The 19,958-nt window shown below is 33.7% G+C and overlaps 1 protein-coding gene across 3 annotated transcripts in view; it reads left to right on the top strand.

Annotated features, from left to right (window-relative positions):
- Nucleotides 1–19,958, top strand: part of Pgant2 (polypeptide N-acetylgalactosaminyltransferase 2) — a 210,656-nt gene that overhangs the window by 137,953 nt on the left and 52,745 nt on the right. The window contains exon 2 of one of the 3 annotated variants that reach the window (XM_087412906.1): nt 1,504–1,700. The exons of the other annotated variants lie outside the window; for them this stretch is intronic. Within the exon in view, the coding sequence (XP_087269032.1) occupies nt 1,504–1,700 (197 nt within the window). The remainder of the gene's footprint in view (nt 1–1,503; nt 1,701–19,958) is intronic. 3 annotated transcript variants of the gene reach the window in all.

Here is a 19,958-nt window from a genome sequence, read left to right as displayed (position 1 = left end):
GTTCTTCGAATCAGAAAAATGCGCTTCTGTTACTTTCCTAAACGTGACAGCTGATCTTCTCGTATCTCATCAATCCTGTTGATAAAAACTTGAACTGATTTTCGAAGCTCCACGTCGCAGCGAATTCTTCCGTCGTTCAAGACACGTCGAAGAATTCGTAGCGACGACGATAATTCAATAAGGCACGTCTCGTAAATTTCTGTCATGAGATTCCTCTTCTTTGTAGCGTTAGTCAGCTTCGCTTCAATTTACGTCGGATCGGCATGACAGATTTAAAGTTTACTGCCATGAGAAGAGATATCGTAATTATGATTGTTTGAAATATTATCGTAATACAAAAATTTATTATGTATTGATTACATATATAACCCAAGATATTAAAATTAATGCCAAGATTAATAATAAAAAAAAATTCGACAACTTTGATACGCCATTTTCAGTGTTACGCTCTTTGCACTCTTTTGGCTTAACTAGAAATACTTTCATAATTGCACGATTGTGATTGCAATTTCCGCGAATTTATTAAAATTATCGATTAAGTTGGTACTTTATCATCCGTTCGCGACCTCAATTCTACTCAATTAGCGGTTTGGACAACGTGAGTGAATGCGGTGTAGGCACATATATATACGTACTGTTACAAACGTACACACTCAGGCCAAGCGTCGACAACTCTGAATCTGATCGAAAGTTACGAATCTCGAGGCTCGTCTCTGTTCTTAACTACCTTGAAGGTAGTTAAGGCAGCTCACATTTCCAGTCTGCTTCCTACTCATCTGCTCGCATCCTCGCTAGATCTCATCTAACTGACTGCCACTTTCAAAAGTGCACCAAAACGAAAAAAAAAAAATAGAGATTGCTCTGTCACTCATGATTTTTTAATGTTTCTTCTACTCCTACATAATTAAATAATTTTTCATTATTTGAGGAAAAAATTTATTTCATTATTTAAACTTTTTTGGATACAATGGTAGTCATCTATAATTTGTAGATGAATATAAAATTATTTCCAACAAACCAGTAATTATTAAAATTATTTATTTTGGGATTAATTAATCTTTGAAATTATTAAAAATGATTGAAACTAATTATTGTTATAAGAGCCGAAAGTTTCATGTATTTGAGGTAAAATATTTTCACCAGAATAAAAGGATTTTGTTTATTTATTTATTTCTTTCTTTATTCATTAATTTATAAATGAAAAAAATTCTTTTTAATATATTACTTAAATATATATATCAGTAAATAATATTGAAAATATAAATTTTAATGATAATGTTGTAAATTTTCAATTCCGCTATTAGGCTCTTCAAATACACACCTTTGTATCGAATCTTTGCTAATTTACAATCGGTGAACTTTTGACGTACACTTCTCTCCCTCAGAAGTACTCAGATTTATCGACGCATCTTTATTACACGTCGTGTCGCTTCCGTGCAATCTCATGAAAAGCATTTTATTCGCGAAAAATCCGCGGAACAATCTACCATGCTTATCTTACAGACGCGGGACATCGGATAACTGACGTCGCGGAATGGTCTCGGACTTCCGCATTACGGTATCTCGGCACCTCGGGATATCGCGCTCTCGCATTGCTGACGATCTCACGAGGCGTCGACAAGACCGGCCGTGACGTGAGGTATCACTTTGCGAATGACAGAGTCCCCGCACATCAATGTAATGGCGTCGGATTTGCGAATGTATGTACGATCAATTCGATATATAGTCGATTATATCTAGGATCTACCAACCGGTTGCTTCCTTGTATTTCATACCATATATAGAATATCTGAATGGGAGAAGTCGAACTTTCTGCAAAATGGTAATCATTAACTATTAATATATTAGACAAAGACTTCTCCATTAACTGTCTTCAACATTTTTTAATACTAAACAAAATATTTGACGATATGAATGTATAAGATGTTGAAGGATTATAATAGCGAATACATATTTCTTTTATTAAAATTTTTAATAAATTCTTCAAATATTTCATAATAATTTAAATACATTTTGCAGCTTGCCTGTGATATATAAATTTTATAAGTGGAAGTCTTTAAAAAAATGGAAAAAATAATTTTGTAGAAGTATCTAAAAATTTAGCTAGATATAGATCTAAAAATAATTTTGTTTGAGCATTAAAATAATTGTGTAGAGCGCTTAAACATTGATGACAATGCTGCAAGAAGTTTTGACATTCTAGCAACCAATTTGAGTATTTCACATAATTATTTGGATTGTCCAAGCAAAATTCTTTTTAGACTTGCATCTAGCTAAATTTTACGTATAACTTTAACAAAACATTCTTTCCATTTTTAAACGACTGTCACTTAAACTGAAAGGATCTTTCCTTACTCTCTGAACACTCTGCGTATGTCGGCCAGCTCCTTGCAGTTGCTGCGCCGGATGCGCTGAAACGATTTGGTTGCCAGTTCAGCGGGCTTATGCACGTAGGCGTGCAGCTTGCTCGTCGGCAGATATCAATATGTCTGTCCCAATTCCAAGTTTCGAGCAATCGGCGGCCCGCTTGCTGAACGCGGTCATATACAAGGACGTTCGACGTCTGTCTATTGATCATGATCACGCGAGTCGATCCTAAGGCCAAACGTGAACCTCCGCTTGTGGATGTTCGTTTGAAAGCTGCAACTGGGAGATATCGTAACGTGCCGAGACTCGGACTGAAAGCCAATCAAGGCGAGTCTCAAAGGACTCTGATACTCGGCGAATCGAGTAGATTCCGCTTGTTGATCTCGATCAAATTACGAACATACGTCTTCTTTATGACTTCGTCGTCGATCTCTTGTTAAAAGATTATTAATATTGAATCCGTCAGCTAATACATAAGTTTTATATTATTCCTTAATAGTTTTTTTACAAGTACAATTTCTTACAAGTATAGTTTTTATTAACTCTTGGAAAGGTAGTCTTCTTTGATCGCCGTTACGTGCTCTGAGTAAATATACACGGTTTTCCTTTGTTCACTTCAGCGTATTCGTGAACTGCAGGCATTTCATTGCAGTAGAACCATTGGATGTTTAGCCAACGATGATTACTTTAATTAAGTTCTGGATTCTGCAGGAGATATCGTTTACGCATGTTGAAACTAAGAGAAGACGCGCGATAATGTTTAATGAAACGAGAGAACGCGAATCTCGTTAGCGAATGTTATATTTGATTACATATGAGACACTTCTCTTCCTCACGTTATTATTATACAGTTACTTTGAACTTTATGTTTTCAAAATTTACTTTACGACTCAACATTAATATTTGTTTAATAGAAATACAGGAGATAGCAAAATAACTGTGTGGCGAAGAATAATTATTTACTCTTGGCGCTTTTCGTGAAAGTTAAAATCATTCGAACTGAATTCTGACCGATTTCAATCTTGCGAGTCAGTTGCTTCATGTTCGGAGAAATTAAGTCGGCATTTGGCCGACTGAAATTAATGCTCATGCAAACTTTCGAAAGTCATGGCGGATACGATTCTCGCCCGTGACGTTTCTCGAAGCTCTCGCTCGTACTTTCGACGGGAATACGAGTCTTTTGGGAATTAGCGCCAGCGATTCAATTTCACCGGAATTAATCGTCTTACATCTCCTCCCCCAGTGATCCTTGGTTAGTCCGGAAAGCGCACGTACATATCTACGTATGTGCAGGGCTTAAAGCTGACCTACGCCAACAACAATCGGGCACTACCAGACTACGTTTGCTCGTCGGACATAACGTCACTTTAAATAAGTGAGTGCCTATTTAACATTGACAAATACTTCAACACACCTTGCCGCAACGCGTTTAATCGTTATCGGAAATTAATTAATCGGATCCAATCCAGCGCGACAGATGCGTTACGTATAAACCGGCCCGGTTGTTCGGAACGCCGATTCGGGATTAGGTACATGGCACCTGTATAAATCAGATAATCTCTATCGATGAACGATATTAGCCTTCATAGAAGTCTTTCCTTGAAAGAGAATCTCCTTAACATGAATGATATATAATAATATAACAATAACATAATTCAAAGTGCTGTTAGTATAATTCAGTTTTATTCGAAATATTTTTTTGTCTGTCCTTTTGTTTATCCTTTACTACTTTTTCAGCTCTTTAATGTCAAAATTTTTTTTCTGATGTTTTTCCACAGTAACATTAAAATATACGAAAAAGAACAATTTTCTGAAATATAATATCTAAAAATTAGCTACAGCCAGAGAAAAGGTTGCTTCGATTTAAAAAAATTTTCTTTGCTATATGGTTAAAGAAAAAATTTCTTTGATTTGTGAAAAAATTTTTTTTATTTAAATTATTTTTTAAAATCAAATAAAATTTATTTGATTTAAAGGAATTATGTTCAAATCCAAGAAATCATGATTTGAACGTCATTTCTTGGAATTTAAATTAAATTTGATTTAAAAAAATAATGTTTAAATCAAAGAAATTTTTTCACAAATTAAAGAAATTTTTTCTTTAACCGTACAGCAAAGAAAATTTCTTCAAATCAAAGCAATCTTTTCTCTGAGTGTAGATACAGATATAGAAATAATTTTGAACTATTAAAATAATATAGTCAAAATGACGCTCAAATTGATTGTTACAATATCTAAATTTTTTGCAGTATTGCTTATCACGTTTAAATTTCCTATATAAATATTTTGACAAAATTATTTTCAGATCTAGCTAAATATTTAAATATTTGAACAAAATTGTTCTTTCCTTGAAGGTGAACCATAAAGTACGTGCTTCGTACAGTTGAAGCAGCGGATTCCCTTTAAAAATTCGTTCACGCTGTGACCCAAGACATGACACCACCGAGCCTTCAGTAATATCGCTGTGACTTTACGTAATATCCATGACGCATAATTTCCGTTATGAATTGATCGGAAATTGATCTTTAGGGAAATGCCGAGTCAATCGATGCGGTCCTTGTGGTGAATCCAGGGTGTCATTTCGCGTCTAGACCGATCGACAATCTCGGCCAGCTCAGAATGCTAATATCTCACGAAATCGCCTTGTTCCATACCATTATCACCCTAATGACGGGCATTCCAGCGCATGAGCGATCGAATCATTCAGTGACTACCGTATGGCTTTCCGTCACGCAACTAACATTAACGTTTTCTTTCATTTTTTTATCATTTCGTCAAATTGTCTAATATTCGGAACCAATTCATTGGAAACAAAACATTAACTTTCAAGAAAAATACGAGGAATAATCATTTTTTTCCTTTACATTATTGAATCTTTAAGCAAATCGCGTAGAATGGTCACAGTATTCTAAGAGAATAATTTTTCTTTAAAACCTTGTTCTGAGAAGAAGGAAAAAGAAATTATCTAGATGCCTAGAAGCCTTTCATTATTTTTACATTCCTCTATTTTATAAGAATATAACTATATAAAGTAAATTTAACTATAACATAATATATTAGTAAAAATATAACTGTAAAAGTGTAAAATTAAAATTCTTTTTAGATGTTCAGAGCACTCTACCTTGCATCTATTTAAATCTCCTACCTACTTAAAAGTTAATATAATTTTTTCTTTTAATTGAGAACTGAAACTCCAGCACGTACTACAAGCAAATAGAATAATTCATTTCCTTTTCCAATTACAGAATCTAATTATTATATATATATATATGTCATAAAACATTGCTGTCGGCTGAAAAAACTTTTCTGAAAGTGGATATTTTTTATCGCAGTATTCTACATTTCTGTAACTTTTCCAACAAATTACATCGTACGATAACGCGACTGTGACAAGTTAAAATTAGATCAACAGCTCTACAGCTTACGACGTATCCTGTCATTAATTACTTGTCCAGTGTTTCATACCGAAGTTGTTTATCGCGAAGGAAAAATCGTGCTAGTGGTCATAGCGGACGATGGATACGTCTCGCAAAATTTATGAACGCTTTACGCCGCCGTAAAACTGAGGGGATGAAATTGTAAATTGAAAAAAAAAAGCGTTATGGTTACTAGCACGCCAGCAGCGATACCTACTCCGATTCCCAAGCGTTGTGAGAATCATTTTTCGTGGAATGTGCAGCGACTTTGCACGCGTATGCCGTAAAAATTTCACAGAAAAAATTGTTTCCATCTTAAATTAAAAACGTGCCCCATTATCCATTCTACCATAATATTGGTTCGACCTCATTCTAGATTTCGATTAAAAACAACGGAGTTTATACTGACAAACAATATAACAAAAAGCATTTTTACTGCAAAAACTATATTCTCGTATTAATTAATCACGTTGCCTTATATCGATTGTATTTATTAATTCTTTTTATTGTATCTTCTTTACTAGCTAATTAATGCTTTCTTTTCAATTTAAGTCTCAATCAAGAATAAATTCAAAACAAAGCTTTTACTATTTAATGTAAATCTTTTTCTGAATAATTTTCGCATGTACGTATGTTTTTTTAACTAAATATTTTTGCGGATAATGCACGTTAATGTCTTTCTCTCCCAAAATTATTGATACAAATTATTCTTGATAATTTTGATGAAAACGTAATAATCAAAATGTAATTATTTCTCAAGTAACAGGAAATTGGATATCTAATCGAAATTTTAAAAAACTGCTTAAGATATAAGCAGCAAATGTCTTTGTATTCATAATAGTTTTTAAAACGTTATGTATCTTAATATTTTTGCTACTGAATAATGCAAATTCGATTAACGACTGCTTTCAAAATACGTTTCAGAAAACTTATCGTTAATCTCCCTGTCGTGCATCAATAAATTGCATTGTTCCTCGTTCAGGAATCTTATTCACTTCCGCCTAGAAACGCCGTCGTGGAAATCTTCTGTTGGTTCACGAATTCCGAATCGAGCCGACATGACGTGGTCTTTACGAATCCTACGACGACGCAGCTATTACTTCCGGCAATCCCACCGTTCGATTAATTCAATCTCGAGCTGGAATTAAAGGAACTCGACGTCAGGATGTAAAAATACTTCTGTGCCGAGTGGAAAATGAGGGAAATCTCCTTAACCTCGCACAAACTCACTTAAAGGATAAATTTAATTCTCCCATCTATAGTAAATTGGTAGGAGGTAGAAAAGATAATAAAATGAGGAATAAATATTAGGTGTTGGAATTAATTCGTAGCGTTTTTTAATGAAAGAATGTTATTTATTTCACATGAGCATTAAAAAATACATTAATGAAAGTACTTCCCATCACTTGTAAAACGCTACGAATTAATTCCAACACCTAATAGTTGTCGTATATTTACATATGAACGAACACGCAAATTTACATCATAAATATATCATTGCATAAATTTTTTAGAAGCGATCATCGAATCAATATTTACAACCACCTGCACGCATATAATTTTTTATGACGTTTTTATTATTTTTTATTATATTTTATTCAATATAATATAAAATTATAAAATATTCAATGTTTTTATTAAATATATTGATATTTCAAACTGATAGAAGTATTATGCGTATGATTGAAAAGAATGGCAATCTTCGATAAATTCTTATAATGAACTTCATTTGTAGATCGCTATCGATGATGACGCTTCGTTAATCTTATCGATAACGAAGATAAACTTTGAGGAGCATACAGCCTTGGCAAAAAATATCAAGCATTTTTTTTTTCACTTATCTGAAATTCTTTTACTTGCATTGTTACTTGTTACCGGCATCATATAATATATAAGTTTAAAGGATTCTTGAAACAAAAATAATTTTACAGCAAACGCCATAAATCAATTTTTCAACGTAAACTTTAAATAATGAGTAATAAAGTGTCTAATATTTTTTACCATGGCTGTACTTGTAAATACACTACACTCCGTTATTCTTGTTGTGAATCTGCTGTCTACTCAAGTGGAGTCGAGAAGACTGTCTCTCTTCCTCTGGTGAACTCAAAGTCGACGAGAGATATTATGTAAGCGAAACGCGCGACGAAACGTCCTTTCCGTCTGCAGCCTCCCGTTTCTTTCCCCTCCATTTTATTCGTCCCATGGGTGCTCTTAATCTTCGCCTCGTCGCACTTTCTTGCAATCGCTTTTACCCATCCTTGCCATGCTTCTCAGGACGTGCGACTCGTGCGTGACTTTATGCGAACACGCATCGCAAGATTCGTCTTCACGTAGACTGGGGTAGTTGTGAAAAAAAAGTTGCAAACCAGCACACGCTGCAATCAGCGTAAATTGCAAGTCCAACAAATATAGTTAAGTGAGGGAAATTTTTGTGCCTCATTTGCCTTTGCAGCAATAAAACGTTCTGAGAAATTTGTATGCGTCGCAACTTTAGGGAAAGATGATATATGCACATATTTTTGTCAAGTGCTACAGAAGAATTTTCAATGTGAGAAAATACATCAATTCTAACAATATTATATTTTAGAAGGTTTGATGCATTAATGTTACATTTACTATATCATTTATATTAAAGATGTTGTTAACTTACAAAACTTGGAAGAAAATAATTCTTTAGTAAAGTAATTAATCTCTAAAATTTAGTCTCATAGTTTGTGTCATTCTTAAAATAATTATTCACACACACAAATAGGATATTATTTTTTATGTAGTATACATAAAATCAAAAGAATTGATAATATAAAATTTAATATCGAAGATGCATTAGAAACTAGGAGTAATACCAACTGTTTCAAAAATCATCTTTATAGTATAGACTTGCGAGAACATTTCATTTTTCTTATAGAAAGTAATCTTTCCTATAATCATAGCGTTTTCATAAAATCGTATTATTAATTTTTATAAACCTTCTTCTTTTTTCATCACATTTCTTCCTTGAATTGGCAGACTGTGTACTGTCATAAAGGTCATAAAGCGATCGACACATAACACGTTCGCCGCTATCGCGGCCATCGAGTATAACGTGTGTCGATCGCTTGACGACTCTCTTCCATTCGTTGATAAATTACACTGTTATCGATTCATGCGTGAACATGCGAGAAATAACGCGTCACGTCTCTGCACGGCGTAAAAATCAATTTCCATCAGAACACATCACTTTCACGCCATACGTAATTTGCGTTCAAACATTTCACTTAATGATTTTTTTTAATGCGCGTGTACAATTAATTGAAAACAATTAATAAGTTGAATTTAGTGATTGGGAAAACAGACATCAATTCAGACAATAGAATTAAGTTTTTAATTATTTTTTTTTAATACAGATTTGATTTAAGAAACAAAATTTCCATTTTTATAATAGTCAGTTTTTTTAGTATTAACATAAAAATTTTTTATACCACGCATATTTATAGGTTTATATGTTTTTATTTATTTAATTAAATGTACAAATCTATATATGTGTGTACATATTATTAAAATACTTTATAGTGAGTCTAATATCAACGCTTATGAACATTATATATAAGATTTGTATCTTATTTCTATTCGATATATGCTTCTCATGATGGAAGCACGATATTATCAGCAGACTCATGATCTTGTCAGCAGATTCACGATTCCAATGATAAGCGACGGCCGTCAGAGAAGAGAAACTCTTTCTCTTTTTTTTCTTAGCTAAAAAAATGAATATCTTCTGGCAACCGTGGCTGTTCTCTCATCTTCGATCTTTATGACCTCATAAATACGCTCATACTTCACGGCGACGACGCGGCACGCCGATTAAAAAGTGCGATTGGGCCACCGCGCGATGCAAAAGTACATTCCTCAAGAAAGAAACTGCTAAGAGTAACAGCCCGACAGTAAATTTACATTAGAGAGGACTGCTGAGGACACGGAAAAGCTCTTCTGGTTTCGAGCTCCTCACGCCTCTTCGTCTGGTATCGACTTGCCGTTCCTTGCTATGAGCTATCGATGCGTATTGTATTTCACATTTTCTATCTTTATACAATGCGTTTCTTCTTATATTGACATGTGATTTATGTACATATGTATCACACTTAAGAAAAAAGATTGAGATTTTACACTCAATTATTACTTTGCAAATATTTTTATTACATATTTAATAACAAATAAGTCTTATGATCCACAGTAATTATTTAACTTTATTAATAAGTACTGTCTAATTTTATATATTTCATCTACAATATAATGTAATAACATACAATATAATTCATTATATAAGATGATATAAGGATGCTGGACATTGATGCAAATACGAAATGAACGTTGTATCATTATAACTCGCGATAAACATGTCATAAAATTGTTATCTCGAAAAGGAAGATACCACATAATTTATCATGACATAAGATCATAAATATATCCTTTACGGTCGATGAGTAACTTGTTACATCGAGCATTCATGGATAATGAGATAGTCGTCGCGCTACGAAATATTCCGGGCGCACTTCGCAAAACTACATGGTAACGGAGATAAATGGAATTCTACCGGAGATAAAGATGAAGAATCCAGGTTGACGACCGCACGGTTTGAAACGGGATGGCACGTGTACCTCGTACGACGTGGCATTAATGTCTCCTATATCAGCGTGATGCATGTGGTTCTGTAGACGTGAAGCTTAGCATACAGGTCACGCTAGACGCAACTGCAACCACGTGGATTACACGAGTGGCACTCTCTACCTGGATCCGCATATCTGAATCTGATATTAAAAATAGGATCTATACTGTGCGTGCACGTTTCGCGAAATTTTAATCAACATCAAATGTGATACTGCCTTTTATTATTAAATAAAGAATCAGGAATAGTTCTTGTATATATTATACATGAAGCCTTGATCTTGTCATAGTTTAGTTAATAGGATTTAATTGATATACTTATTCTTTACAGAACGAGGAAATCACTATAGTAATGCTGAAACGGTGCCTTTCTAAAAATAAAAAGCTGTAAAATTTTAAAACTGACTCTTGTTCTTTGAAGGTTAATTACTGTAAAAATTATAAGAGACAGTTTGTGTTTAATCAAAGAGTGACGCTTTAATTAAAACATACATTTATATATTTATAAATCTCAAATAAAAGGAAAATAATTATATAAACGATTTATTAGGACCATGAATGCATAATAAATAAGAACGCACTTATAACAGACGAAACTAAATCTTAAGTATTTTGAATAATTTCGTGTGAATTTATATTTATCGTCTTTTGAATTATGCACGGAATTGATTTTTCGGATTTATAAACGAAAAATAACTTCATACATATATAATACATCATGAAATATTCCAATATTTCATTAAAACGAACTTACTCGAAAGGAATCATCAAGAAACATTAATTAAATGTCTAACTTTATTAAAATGCAATGTTTTAGGCTTGAGCTTTTTATCGTCCATCGCAGAAATCATCTGCAGAAAAAAAATTCATTTTATGCTGCTGCGGCAGATAAAAAATCGCCGAACTTTGTGAGTTATCTTTCGCTGACCTGGTTGTGTCTGAAAAAAAATTCACCGTTTCTCAAGGGTTCCAGACCGCGAGTTAGCAAACGTGATTCCACGATACCATTACGTGCAGTTTCATACGGTGTGAGAGAAAGGCGAATAGAGAGAGAAAGAGAGCGAGAGGTCGAAAAATAAAAGGAAACGATGGAGCAAGTTATATCCTCGGTTTCTCTCCATCGCGGTGCGCATCGCGGTACGGTTGTTCACATCCGAGCGAACAGGAAGATCGATAAGAATTTCGTTAAGTGTCGAGGTCGCTTCAGCCTTCTAGCGATGGCCAAAGGAGGCCGAGGGTGGAAATGACAGTCATTTCATTGGGTTCTTACTATTGTTCCCGTATCTATTGGGACTGGTTTACTCAACCCTTTCGCTGCCAGTTGGTGGCATCGAGTCGGTATCGAGGACACTAATGCTCGCACTGGATTCTTCGTCTTTGCCTCGCGCACAATGGGTTTTGTTTCGAGAGAAATTTTGTGAGCGCCGCAATCTCAGTTTACTCTACACCATAGCTGTCGATAAACGATAAGTAATGTATCCCCCAAATTTTTTAAATAGAAAAAAAATTAAATTGTACAAATAGTTAATATTATTGACATCATTATTGCTTTTATCAAATTTTCTGTAAAATAGTTTAAAATTGACTCATAAGACTAGCAATGATGTACTTTATTATGGCTAACACTTTTTTCACTCAATATGGTGCACAAGAAGAATAAGAAAAGGGAAAGAAAGAGAAAAGAGAATTTCTTTTATTTCAAATAATGCAGAAGATAATCGAAGTCTCCACGAACAAATAGTCTTCTGTACATGACATCGAATTTCACTGTCGGCAGTACATCCCGCAGAATGTCGGCCTTCCTTTCGTAGAAAGGATCGAAGAGGCAGCTGCTATTGTTGCCAGTTAATTAAGGGAATTGATGAAAGATTAAGCAATTCCTCCCGTCTTACCGGAGCTCCTTGCGTCTTACTTCCCCATCCCATCTTCGTATTCCATCCTCTCTTCATTCGTCGTGTACTCGAGCACGATCGAGGACGTATTGTGTACCAGAATTGAGGCACTCTGTATAGACTTACGCATCCCTCGAAGATGGAGAAAACTCGCGCGATTAGATTGTACACATAGAAAAATTTCTTCTTTTGCAGGAAATAAGAAGCAGAAAATAAGAACTTTAACGTTTTATTGATTTTTTTTTATAGTAAATTTAACTACAGTTTTGATATTATTTTTTAAAATACACGAAAGATATTATATTTACGAATGGAAATAATTGGACCAAATATATAGTAGATCAAATAACTAAATTTATATCAGTGTCGCTGTAGCATCAATTTTTTATTTTAAAGAGTTATATCAAGTTGTGTGTGTGTGTATAAATTATTCAATGAATAAATATTCATCTGGCTATACATTTTATAAATAAATGTTTATTATTAGTTTGCTTACGGTCGATGGTCCTCGATTTTGAATTTTAACGGAGAATTTGATTACGGAATCCGTACAATATGCAGATGGTATCAAAAAATAAACGCGCGGGAGAAGAGGAAGGACTAATAATTATAAATAAATTTCTGTTATGCGCGGCAATATGCCAAACAAATTTATTATTAACAAAGGATTATGTTGCAATATATGCGCCATCGATCTCTATGATTTAAATGCTATAACTTCCGTAATTCAATATTTCATGTTTTCAACGATTTTATTGTTATCTACATTCATTCTTTCGTGCGAAGCAGCATATTGAAGTTGTTACGATTATTGGCAAAACGGTAATATCATTTGCGAATATGCAGTCGTAAAGTTGTAATTTATACTCGGCGAAGTCTACATATCACATGTACAAAATTAAAGCGTTGAAGATTATCTTTACTGAAATGACGTTTATGACGTATGTTAGTGCAAAATTATATTAACGTGTTGACAGCTTTGATTAAAATTATCCTATACTAACAAGAGAAAAAAAAATGGTTACAATTACCATAATTTATTTTATTATATATTTTATATATTATATATTTTTATTTTATTTACATTTATATCTTGGTTATATTAAATATTTGAAATTATCATAATTTGTAGTATATTTTTTTCATATTTCAGAGAACTATGTTATGTGATTATTATTACTATATAACATTATGGTAATAACCATAAAAATAGAGCTTCTAACTATAATTATTTTACTATGCAATTAGTCCACAAATACTAAATACTTTTCCTTTAGTATATCATAAAATTTTGTATTTCAATTAATATTTACGTAGAACTGACAATGAGTGAAACAGATAAATGTACATACATTCAAACTGTAAAATAGGGAAAAAAAGAAATTGAAGTGAAAAAAAAATATTTAACCGTCCGCCGACAAATGGGATCTTTAAATGCACCGTCGATATTTTCAATGTAAATTTTAGTAGATAAATTTAAATCTGTACAAATACTTAATTAAAATACAATCCAATGATGATAAAAAAATCATTATTAAAATTTTTGACAAGTACCAGAATTTTTTCAGATTTTTATATATTCCGGAACAATAAACAATTTTTTCTATATTTCGAAGACCTCTGTTGTTGATAAAAGAGCTAAAATTCATGTTTGGCGGAGGATTAATTATATTCGTCTGTTTTCTTCAACATACATTCTTTTTATGGCAAAATGTAACGCGACAAAATGAAATGCATCTTAGATTCGATTAAGGCAGAAATCTACATTACGATGACAAGTAAATTGCTGCGGAAACATTAAATTACGTGAAAGCCCACGGTCCACTCTGCAATCGTCCGAACTGCCACAGGTGACATGGGATGAGCCGACCATTAACCGCAAGAGCTCAGTGTATACAGGATAGTCGGTCCATGAAGGACTGAAATGAGCCATCGAATAACTAGATTTGGACCAGTCGAATTTGCTGCAAAATTAACCCTTTGTAACAATAACACACGTTAATACACTCTTCTTAATTGCCGACGCGCATAACGTTGACTGATTCACTGAAAACCAAATACACGTATATTCGATCTGCGTTAAATTCGCGTTAAAAACTAGACTCCGCTCGCAAAATGCATATTTACATATCGTTATCTCGAGTTTGCGTCAAGTCTCTTATTTTCAGATTGATATTATCATTACGTGTTAAAAATTGGCCGAGAAGAATAATCAAGTATTCGGTACATCTACTCTCTTTCTGCCGAGTTTCCGTCTTTCTTAAAATACTTTCCCAACCATATTAAACTTTCTTACTTTAACCAGCTTCATCCAGCTACATATTCTAAATAAGATTAACAGACATGAGAATAGATAGTCTAGTTCTATACGCAATCTTCTTGCCTATATTCCTTCATTCACGCCAAGAATTTAGTGAATTGTCATTGCAGGATTCGGGAACAGATCTTTTTCTTCGTGATCCTTTACGTAACAATATTTAATCCCGAGATCTCAGATCGGCCAACACCGCAAATTTAATACCGATGTCGTGTTCAGTCGTGTCCAAGTGTCATCTCTCCTACTTTGTCTTGCGGGCAAATCCGTTTCCGCCGCCACGGACAGTTTCTATATGCAAATCTACTCATAACTCAGCGAAAACATATCGGACGGGTCCAGTGTTCTCTCTGTCGTGTATTCCCGCGTTTCCCTTGCTGTCCTGCTATTCTCCACCCTTCCTTTTCTTCGCACTCCGTCGATTCGAAATGCCTGTCGACGAGCACCCCTCCAGAGATGGAAATTGCAGAAAATTCCACGCCCTTGACAAAATTACGATAGGGCGTGTATTGAGAAAGAAACAGTTGCTGTCGAACTCCTACAGTCCATATTTTCACGTGGACGGCACGTAGACAGAACCTTCTTCTTTTTCGAGTGGACTGTTTGTTATCAGTTTTATCTTCCTTGCACGTAAATAGGCGACCGTATTCGATCCATTTGAATCAGTAGTATAAAACATTTTCCTTATCTTGAAAAACAAAGACGACTGATATCATCTCAAAATAATAATGCGCAAAAACTGATATACGTAATTTAAAAGGTTTTGCGTTATAAATAAATATAATTATTTATATCTATTAAAATATTATTTACAACATAAGTTGTAATTAAATTATAACGAATTCAGCTTTTTCATTGAGAGACGAAATAATATAATATTTTACATTATTATTATTATTGAACAGCATAAATGTAATTTTAAATTTGAATAATTTTATTTATTTATAATAAGAAATGATCTATTTTTTGCGTTTTTTAGTTTTAATACGTCTATTTTATATAGTATTAGATATAGTGTATATTAGGATTACATAAAAGAAAATGGCATCGGTTAAAATGTTTTCGGGAAATGAAGTGTATCAGACAAGCGAATCGGACAAGCTATCTTGTGAATAATATAAGCCGAGATATAAGCTATCTTTTCTTATAAACAAAGTAACCATGAGGAAATGTATTGCTGTCTCTTGAAATTTTCATCTTGATCTTCGATAAATATAATAGATTGTAAAAAGACTGTCTTCGAGCACTTCGATTTTTTGATATGAATATATAAATAGCAAAACAGCGAAGAGCAATAGCTATATTATATATTGTATAGTATAATAAATATGATAAAACTTAAAGTATGATTAATAGAAATGTAAAAATGGTACGCTGTAATTAAGAATGTAAGAAGATGTATCTTCGTTTTATGATGTTCACATCGCTCATTTGCATATTACAACTGTTCTTTCTTCACTAATAATTAACTTGTAGCTATCTACTTGTATTTTTGTAAATATCACTCTTTCTAAATTGAAAGAAAAGTGTTTGATATTTGTGACTATAATTATATGTTGACCATAATTATGATTATCACTGCTATGATATAGTAAAGATTATGTAGTATAATTCTATCAACAAATATATATACATATATTGTATATTTGAAAATACAAATCATAATTAAAATAAAATAATTGCAACTGTTTTTGTTTGGTAACAATAATTCTAATTTATAATCTTTTAATGTCAATTATATAATTATTGATGGAACTATACATACAGTTATTATTACTAACATCATAACAGTAATAATTATAACAGTAATATATAATTGTAATTCATAGGCTAACATATAATTATTACACACAAATATTAAATAGTTACAAATATCAGAAATTTTACTTTTAAGTTAAGAAATTAAATTATATTAGACATACAAAAATGATGTCAAAAGACACATAAAATCTTTTTAGAGATTTAGTTTTATTTGTGCAAAATGACATGACATGTCACATATTCTTCAAATTATTTTACAATTAAAATGATGTAGTTCCCACAATGATATAATTATCTTCGCCAAAGAACAATTTATAAATTGAAATATTACATATCTAAATCGCAATTAATCAAACATTTATAAATAAATAATTCTGTGACTTTGCGCTTATGCCTGATTATCATTCGCGATGTGATGAAGCCCTTTTCATCAATTTATATGCTCATATCAAAGCTGCCTAATAATAATATGTCAGTAACTGGCTTACATTACAGCGTACACATGCTCCATGGCAATAACCGCATTAATAATGCCACCCTCGTCGATAATAATCGTGAAATCACGTACCTTGGCAATATTGCGTCGATCGATTTCGGTTATTCGGCAAGATAATACAGAACAATAATGGGGAATGACATATTCGCTATTACCTCACTCAAACATAAAATCGGCGGTTGTCCTTCTCTTCGAATGTCGATAAAACCTTTCTGCGCACTTAATATTTCGAGAAAGACCGGTTTGTAATTAATGACAAGAGATAAATGTATCGATAACATATTGTATTTTATTTTTAAATAGAAGAAGTAACGCGCACAAAATCTGTAACATATTGATTAGCTGAAAAATAAGATAAAGAAGATCTTTGCATTGTTATGTATTAAAAATTCCAACGTAAATTGATTGATAATCTCAAACTGATAAAAACGCGTGAAACTTAGCATCATGTTATCGACGTTAATTGCCTGTTGATCTCAGAACATAACTTTAGCGAACTATATCTAAGTACATCGCACTCAAGTTGGGAAAGTGTCGTGACAATGACAAATTAACGTGCGGTACGCAAATCATGGCATTCTCTAGCAAATGCATATTTAAAGAAGCTCTAAAGGGCGCGCGTGCAAATCGACGTAAGTCGATCAACAACGGACGCTACGAAGTTTCGCGGCAATTACGCGCGTAAATAGCATTATCGGATGCTAACTGGCTAAGTTTTAACTTGGTTTCTTTAACGGAGAGGCGAGGAAGAAAGTGTCTTCTTGTTGCTTTCCAAGCTGCTTCTTAAACTCTCTTAATCTCCAGAGAATTCCCTCCGAATAAAATGAGAATGTTTAATGTACATTGCATGCAGTACATTTCCCGACGACAGAATATAAAAGAACCAAGTAATCAAGTAACCGTTAAACTATATGCGACTCTGCGACGGCAAGTAGTGTTGTTACACTGGGAAATGGTATAAATCAAGTCTAATTAATTATTATTCGAAGCCGCAGCGATCCGCGAATCCGCCTTAATTCGATATGCCCTGTTTGTCGCTTCTTCTTTTTATTATGTGTTTCTATATCATTTTTTTATATTTCCACCGCGAATTTGTTTGCGACAAGCGTGTGATCGCGTATAGCTATTGTCCGACCGTTATGCACCAGAAGGCGTTTCCGGTTTCGCGTATCATTGCATCGGTGCATGTGCAATGAATTTTATGGGAGTCACGTTCATCGTTTTGTCCCGCAACAAGAAATAGTACCTCCACGACGCTAACAGTTGTGCTTGTAAAGACAAAAGAACAATTCGTTCTGAAAATACGGAAAAGAGAATAAAAAACAATCTCGCGATATATATAAATATACATTTTTTAAATTTATGATATTTTGTTTATAACACAGACTTAGTTGTAGAAGTCTGTCTAGTTCACTGTATAATCGGAGCACTTCATAACATAAAAATAAAACAAGAGATGTGCGCAGAACAATGTATGTACATAATTGCAATGTCAATATTTTTATTTTTCGAGAAATTCCGCAGAAGTTAGTTTTGCCTTCAGTTAATTCAATAATACTTTACTCAAATTATTAAATTTAAAAACTGTAAATTACTGAATGTAATTAATTTAAATATACATATACAATATATGTACACATCAAAATGTAATTGCGAGTAAAAATTATCCAATTATACGCATCATTCTTCTACATACATTATATTAAAAGGAACATTTTGCATTATGATTTTCCCGATTGAATGCAAACTTTTAAACCAAAAACATTAAATTCTAAATCATCTCAATAGGATGTCTTTATAGTATTATAGTATTACGTTACATGCACGGTTAAACCTGTACAACGTTATTAGATTGCCTTTACCGGAATCCAATATTACTGGCAATCCTAATAGTGCCAATACGTCGCTGGCATGAATTTGTCAATTTCGGTGTGACGCGATAATTACATAACTATAACATATAAACTGAAGTCACAGTTAATTGAATTCGGTTACGCAATTGCGCGATTATATAAATCCTTGTCAATTAAAATTAATTAGATATATAAAATCTTCTTTTTGCTTTTAAGAATTCGATTGCATGACAAAAGATGAAAAGAATATAAATGAAAACAATTGATTCATTTGAAAATATTGATTCACACTTTCGCTTAAAACCCGACTGGAGACTGGATCATATGAGGACACTTCATGCGAGTTTTATGCAACAACACGCGGGTCACCTTTGACGTCACGTGGACTCAACCGCTGTGGAACCGGATGCAACAGCTTGCCGCAGACTGACCATCCAAGTGTGCTTCCGGTTGTAATTCGATCCGTGACCCGTGAATTAATATTTCATCACGGATGCATTGCCTCGATACGCTAGATTCCCTACCCTCTAACTCATCCTCATTTCAGCGGCGCCTCATCGGCTGTCACGCCCAACGTTTTATACTTCTTCGCTTTATTCGCCCTCCTTTTGTTGGATGTTTTCGCGCGTGAGATCGACGTCGTAAGGTTAACGATCCGTGCTCGCGGAAAATACTGCCATTTGGATTGTAGTCGGGGGAGGTGCTTCCGACGGAGAAGAATCGCGGTGAAATTAACGGTTGCTCGCCCGCTTCAGCGTACAATGCAATGCATTAATGGTTCTAGTGCAAAACGCACTTATCACGCTTACTCTCTATAGGTCTCAAGGCGCTTACCGCTTCTCCGGCTGCTGCGTCCATTCTGCTATTCGACAATTGATCCGACAACCTCCGTTGTTTAATCGCGCAGTTCAGTCCTTTGAATACTGCACAATCACGAAACGTTTTCAATATATCATTAAAATTCTAGACAATAGATTTTGTTTAAAAATAAATTAATATAGCGTGTATTCGAAAAAAAACTTGTTGAATAACAAGCGAGCTGGTTATCGTCTATTCGAATATTCTACAAACGTCCATTGTTAAGCTACGAGTGTTCGACCGAAAGTAATCCGACTGAAAGCGGTCGGTGTACCGCGGTAGCGGTTTGCCGATCGCCACGTTTACATTTTCTCCCGGAAACACGAGGGCGATTTTAAGTTTGTTCACGTAACCCCGCAA

The sequence above is a fragment of the Acromyrmex echinatior genome, chromosome 14 (assembly GCF_024713525.1).
Source record: "Acromyrmex echinatior isolate Ae372 chromosome 14, ASM2471352v2, whole genome shotgun sequence".
NCBI classification, from domain to species: domain Eukaryota; kingdom Metazoa; phylum Arthropoda; class Insecta; order Hymenoptera; family Formicidae; genus Acromyrmex; species Acromyrmex echinatior.
Note: the sequence above shows the minus strand (reverse complement) of the source record. Positions and strands in the feature narration are given on the sequence as shown.